General features: G+C 36.9%; 1 protein-coding gene across 1 annotated transcript in view; it reads right to left on the bottom strand.

Moving 5' to 3' along the window:
* The window catches only part of FAF1 (Fas (TNFRSF6) associated factor 1), a 665112-nt gene that overhangs the window by 557060 nt on the left and 100603 nt on the right, over positions 1-7449 (bottom strand). The window contains exon 3 of the mRNA XM_006839751.1: positions 1307-1353. Coding sequence (XP_006839814.1) covers positions 1307-1353 — 47 coding nt within the window. The remainder of the gene's footprint in view (positions 1-1306; positions 1354-7449) is intronic.

Below are 7449 nucleotides of genomic sequence, written 5' to 3' on the forward strand. Positions count from 1 at the left end.
GAGGGTGTCTGTTGCTCATTGGTTCCAGTTAGTGTTAGAGGTAAGAGTTGGGTAAGGATTAGGAGTAAAACTTGGCCTGGCTTTTAGAAATCTACTTGATTTCCTTTTCATATGGAGGTTCTGTTACATTTATTTTCTCTTTTTACTTTGTATTTTTGTTGTTGTTGCTACTCTATCTCTGGTTCATTATTTTTAGTCTTACAGGACTTAGCTGGAGTCCTAGTGTGGCGCTGTGGGTTAATGCGCTGGCCTGCAATATAGGTTTGAACCACAACGTTGGTGATTCACACCCACCAGTCGCACCTCAGAAACCCAATTACAGGGTCACTATGGGTCGAACAGACTCGACAGCACTTAACAACAACAACCGGACTTAGTTGTAGGTTTTACTTTTAACACATTCTATATCTGGGTTAAATTCAATCACATATAAGAGATTCCTCTTGCTAGTCCAACATAAGCTTCTCTGAATTTTTTTGTTCTTTATTCTGGTTCTTCTTCTAGTAGAGGAATAGTGAGAGATTCTTCTTCAAGTGTAGTAATTTGGCTTGCTATTGATTCAATTCTACATCTTTGCCCTTTCAGTATATATCTATTTCTGAAGTCTCACTGTTAATCTTCTGACTTTCTAATTGCTGTTTTTGTATGGTTCCCTTTATTTTGTGAATTTTATTCCTTGAATATTTGTATAGCTTTGTATATGTTTTCCTTTATTTGACTTGCACTTTTCTCAATGATTTTCTCAACTGGTTGATGGTGCCTAAAGAGTATTCTTTGGAATTCCTCATCAAGTTTCTAGTATTGTATATTTGATTCTTTATTTTGGTCACTATTTGAAGTAAGTACTCTGTCTTGTTTCTTCATGCAATCTGAAATAGTCTGTTGTCTCTGAGACATTGTGGTTTCATATTTATATTTAATTGATGATTGTATATTGATGTGTTCATATGACCAAGATGTGTGGATATGATCAAGTGTGGATCATGTATGGTTATGATCAAAACTGGAAAATGTGAACAAGGTTTTCCATTCACTTTTTATGTGGCATAGTTCAAGGGCAGGTTCATGAGCCTCTAGACCTCAAAACAAGAGAGAACTGCACCCCACTTGCCACCAAATCAAGAGCTCTAGACCTCAAAACAAGAGAGAACTGCACCCCACTTGCCACCAAACTCCAGCCAGGTATAATGACTATATGTTAATAAGTTCTGACTTGCACTAAAAATCAAATGACCTAATAAACTGTGACCCAAAAGATAGTAATTTTATTTTTGCTGTTAAATTCTCTAAGTGCCTAATAACATACCTTTGTAGAATGCCATTTTCCTGGGGTATTACACCATTGATAGCTGCCTGCAAACAAAAACAAAGAAGGCCATTTAAAAGAACAGAAAAATGTTTAGTACTGTAAAGGCAAAGAAAATTATGTTTCCTCAAGATATAAAATATTCTCTATTAACTATTACTATAGACTATTCATCTGTCAATCTGTAACACATAGTGGTGGTTTGTATGTTGCTGTGATGTTGGAAGCCATGCCACCAGTTTTTGAATGCTGGCAGGGTCACCCATGGCGGACAAGTTTCAGCTGAGCTTCCAGATTAAAACAAGGAAGGAAAGACAGGCTATTTCTGAATGTTTAGCCACTGAAAACCTTATGAATAGTAGTGAATCACTGTCAGACAGAATCAGAATATGAAATACTGAAACATGATGAACAGCACAACATATTGTCAGATACAGTGTCAGAAGATAAGCCCCTCAGGTTGGAAGGCACTCAAAATACAACTGGGGAAGATATGCCTCCTCAAAGTACAGTTGATGGTGATGACATAAATGGAATTGCTTTCAGGAACTACATTTTCTTATGGGGAAAACTCAAACTGAGAAGGCACAGCTGCAAACATCCATTAATAAGTAGAGCATAGAATATATAAAGTATGACTCTAGGAAAATTAAAAGTTGTCAAAAATGGAATGGTATGCATAAACATCGATATCCTAGAATTAGTGAACTGAAATGAACTGCTATTGGCCCTTTTGAATCAATTGTTTACTATGACAGGTATGAAGTATAATGCTGTATGTAATAGGATAATATCCATATGCCTAGGATAACCACTATTATTCAAATTTAAGCACTGATCACTAAAGACAATAGTGATGAAATTGAGGAATTCTACCAACATATTTAGTCTGAAATTGAGCAAACATGAAATCAAGATGCACTGATGATTACTGATGATTGGAATGCAAAGGTTGGAAACAAAGAAGAATGATCAATAGTTGGAAACTATGGCCTTGGTGACAGAAATGCTGGCAATAGCATGATGGAATTTTGAAGACCAGTGACTTCTTCATTGCAAGTATCTTTTTTAAACAGCATAAAAGACAATTATACACATGGACCTCACCAAATGGAATACACAAAATCAAATTGACTCCATCTGTGAACAGAGATGGTGGGAAAGCTCCACATTATATGCCAAAACAAGGCCAAGGGCAGACTGTTGAACAGACCATCAATTGCTCATATGCAAGTTCAGGCTGAAGCTGAAGAAAATTAAAACAAATCTATGAGAGCCAAAGTATGACTGTAAACATATCCCACCTGAATTTAGAGATCATCTCAAGAACAGATTTGATGTATTAGACACCAATGACTGAAAAACAGAAGAGCTGTGGGATGACATCAAGAACATCATAAAGGAAGAAAGTAAAAAGTCATTAAGAAGGAAAAAAGGAAAAACCAGATTGGAACTCAGAAGAGACTCTGAAACTTGCTCTCTAGTGTAGAGCTGTTCCAGCAAATTGAAGAAATGAGAAGGTAAAGAGCTAAACAGAAAATTTCTAAGGTCAGATTGAGAAGACAAAGTCAAATATTATAATAAGAAGTGAAAAGACCTACCTATAGAAAACCGAGAGAAAAGCATGCTCAGCATTTCAAAGGCTGGGAAAAAAATGTACCCTCGACTTGCAATACTAAAGGATTCTATGAGTAAAATATTCAGTGTTGCAGAAAGCATCCAAAGAAGTTAGTAGAAATCCACAGAGCCACTGTACCAGAAAGAAATGGTTGATGTTCAAACATTTAGATAGTTAGCATATGATCCAAAGCCTATAGTACTGAAGGAAGAAGACGTCAAATGTGCACTGAAGGCACTGACAAAGGACAAGGCTCCAAGAACTGGTGGAATTCAAATTGAAATTGTTCAATAAATGATGTAGCACTGGTGACACTCACTCATCTATGCCAAGAAATTTGGAAGACAGCTACATGGCCAACTGAGTTGAAGAGATTCATATTTGTGCCCATTCCAAAGAGAGGTGGCCAAACAGAATGAGGAAATCATTGGACAATTATCACCAATGTCACACGCAAGTAAAATGTTGCGAAAAATAATTTAAAAATGGCTGCAACAATACAAAGACAGGCACTGTGAGAGATTCAAGCAGGATTAAGAGGAGGACATGGAATGAAGGATATCATTGCTAATGTCAGACAGATTTTAGCTGAACACAGAATACCAGAAAAATGCTTTCAAATGCTTTATTGACTATACAAAGGTTTTCAACTGTGTGGATCATAACCAGTTAGGGACTACAATGCAGAGAATGAGTATTCCAGAACACTTAATTGTGCTCAAGTGGATCCTGGACATAGACCAAAAGGCAGTCGTTTGAACAGAACAAGGGGGCATTGAATGGTTTAAAATCAGAAAAGGTATGTGCAAGTGTTGTATTCTTAAACCATAATTATTCCATCTGTATCTGAGAAAATAATCCAAGAAGCCAGATTATATAAAGAAGAATATGGCATCAGGATTGGAGGAAAGCTCATTAACAACCTGAGATATGCAGATGATACAACCTTGCTTGCTGAAAGCAAAAAGAACTTAAAATATTTATTGATGAAGCTCAAAGATCATAGCCTTTGTTATGGCAGTACATGGTATCTCAATGTAAAGAAAACAAAAATTTTCACCCCTGGACCAATAAATTGTTGTTGTGTACTATGGAGTCGGTTTCGACTCATAGTGACCCTGTACAGGGTTTCCAAGGCTGTAAATCTTTACGGGAGCAGAAAGCCTCATCTTTCTCCAGCAGAAAAGCTGGTAGTTTCAAACTGCTGACCCTGAGGTTAACAGCCCGATTTGTAACCACTATGCTTACCAGAGCTCCTTGGAAATCCTATACAGGGTCGCTATGGGTTGGAATTGACTCGATGGACCAATAAATAACATCATGATAAATAAAGACTCAATTGTCAAAGACTTCGTCTTGCTTGACTCCACTATCAATACTCATGGAAGCAGCAGTCAAGAAATCAAATTATGTGTGGCATTAGACAAATCTGCTGCAGAAGACCTCTTTAAAGTGTTGTAAAGCAAAGATGTCAGTTTGAGTATTGAAGTGCACCTGACATAAGCCATGGTATTTCAATAGCCTCATAAGCATGTGAAAATTGGACAGTGAATAAGGAAGATCACAGAAGAATTGATGCATTTGAGTTATGAGAAGAATATTAAAGTTGCCATGCACTGCCAGAAGAGCAAACAAATCTGAAGTAGAAGAAGTACACCCAGAATGATTCTTAAAGCCATTCATCTCTCTTACTTTGGACACATTATCAAGAGGTATCAAGAGGTATCAATCCTAAAGTGGAGAGCCAATGAAAAAAGTGAGACCTCCCAATGAGATGGATTGGTACTGTGGCAGTAGTAGGCTCAATCATCGCAGCAATTATGAAGATGGCACAGAACCTGGTGGTGTTTCATTCTGTTGTACACAAGAGTTGCTATGGGTCAGAATCATTTCGACGGCTCTTAACAACAACAACATATATCTCAATAATACAACCATATTTTAGGAGATTAAATGTATTTGGCATTTAATTCCTCCAAACTTTAAGTCATTAAAAGCTTAATTTACAGTCCTCATTGATATAAATCACCCTAAAAAACAATGTTTAAAGATGTTATTGTCATTGTTAAGTGTCGTCGAGTGTGTCCCAACTCATAGAGACCCTGTATAGGGTTTCTGAGGAGTGGCTGGTGGGTTTAAGCCACTGACCTTGCATTTCAAACCAACCTTGTGGCCCAGCACTTATCCTACAGTGCCAAACCAGGACTCCTTAAGGATGTTGTTGTTGTTGTTAAATGCCGTTGAGTCAATTCTGACCCATAGTGACACTGTATAGGGTTTCCAAGGAGCAGCTGGTGAGCTTGAACCACTGACCTTGCAGTTCAAAGACTTTGCAGTCTGACGCATTAGTCCACAGTGCCACACCAGAACTGGGAGGAAAGTTTTATATCAAAAATGAAAACCTCTATGATAAAGCAAAAATCAGCATAAGAATTAAATTCATTCTTGAATGTTCAAATCATTATTCTTAAAGATAACAATTTGAAGGAAAGAATACTGAAGAAAAAATTATGTGATAAGCAAGACATCACAACTATACCATGTTATAAAAGGGAGGAAGGAACATCACCAGAAAAGTTTCCTCATATAAAATATTCTTGAAGTTCATATAAACAAACATGCAAACAAGTACTCAAAATACCATACAGATGCAACATGGATATCTTTGAAGGCTACTAAGCAAGCAAACGCTTGCTGAACAAATAATTCAAAAAGCTATACTATATAAAGGAGAGTATAGCATCAGGACTGGAGTAAGCTTAACAACCTATGATATGCAGATGGAACAATTTTGTTTGCAGAAAGCTAACAGGACTTAATTCACTTACTGATGAAGATCAAATAATACAGCTTTCAATGTGGATTTTACCTTAACATAAAAAAAAAAAAAAATTTGTCACAACTGGAACCAATAAGCTACATATTAAATTAAAAGACTGAAATTACCAAAGATTTCATTTTACTTGGATCCACAAACAATTCCCATGTAAGCAGCTATTAGGAAATCGAACTTGCAGTAGGCAAATCTGCTACAAAAGATTTCTTGAAAGTGTTCATTGTCAAAGTGACATTTTAGCTTTTTAAGGAGTATGCCTGATCTGTGCCACGGTATATTTAATCACCTCATATGCATGAGGGAAAGATGAAGCTATCTGTTCCTGTAAATATTTCATCTCAGAAACCCTAAGGAACAATCAATTCTTCTCAATCTGATACAGTCACTATGAGTGACAATATGACTGAATAGCCAGGAGTTGGTCAAGTGCATGGAAAAGTTGGACAGTGAATAAAGAAGATTAAGGAGAACTGATGACTTTGAATTATAGCGTTGACTAAGAATACTAGTTATATCATTGGGGTTCCGTGAATTACTTGATACGACTCTTCTCTTCATAGTCTTTATAATTCCTATCAAAAGACAGGATAGAAACATAAGGAAAGGGAATATGAACTCTAAATTGGGGTTGGTCAGTTTGCCATCCCACTGGGTTTTAAATGAGCCACCTCAGAAAGAATGGGGAATCTCACTACCATCATGAAAGAAGAGCCAAGAGTGGAATGCATTCATTGGACCTGAAAATCCCTATACGTTGAACCTCCTTGACCCAGAAGACAGACAGCAGTGATATCAGAGACACAACAGCAGCAGAACCAAGAGAGTAAGCATGAGATAGAGAGGTGGGCTATACTTGGAGCAAGTAAAGCTGAATGCCTTCAGCAAGGAGGCTCACTCAGGCACTTAGTTGTGGAAGTTACATTTGCTGACCCAGACAACTAGAGCTGTATAACTTCAGGCTGAGGCTTATTGTGTTTTTTAACATTTATGTGTATGCCAAGACACATCTACCCAGCAAAGCTGTCAATCAAATATGACAGTGTAATCAAAATTTCCAGGATAAACAGAAGCTAAGGGACTTTGTCAAAGTCAACCCAGACCTTCAAAACATCCTAAAGGGAGTTCTTTGGATTCAAAACCAACAAAAACAGATAACAACCAGAGAGTCACAATGTGGCAGCACTACTGAGACCTCAACTGACAGATGGAAGAGTCCAGAACAGAACAAAACTACAAGAATGAATTCAGAGAATCTAGGAGGTCAGTCTATGATCAAACAATTACAATGTGAAAGAAGGTAAAAATATAGTAAAAGAGATTCTGGTGATGAGGAGGTCAGGTAGGTTACAAGATAAAAGTAGACTATTTTAAATGGAGGAAAAAGTTAATAGAATATGCTTTAAAAAAATTAATACTTCACAACATATCAAGAAAATGAAAACCCCAATCAACCATCTCGATCTCATAGATGTATACAGAGCATTCTATCCAACAACGGAACAATACACATTCTTCTCCAGTGCAGATGGAACATTCTCCAGAATTGAGAACGTTAGGCCACAAAGCAAGCCTCCATAAATTCACAACCATCAAAATTCTACAGAGCATCTTCTCAGACCACAACACTATAAAACTAGAAATCAACAATAAGAAAACCAAAAGAATAAAGTCAAATACATGGAAACTGAA

Source organism: Chrysochloris asiatica, unplaced genomic scaffold, assembly GCF_000296735.1.
Source record: "Chrysochloris asiatica unplaced genomic scaffold, ChrAsi1.0 scaffold00026, whole genome shotgun sequence".
NCBI classification, from domain to species: Eukaryota; Metazoa; Chordata; class Mammalia; order Afrosoricida; family Chrysochloridae; genus Chrysochloris; species Chrysochloris asiatica.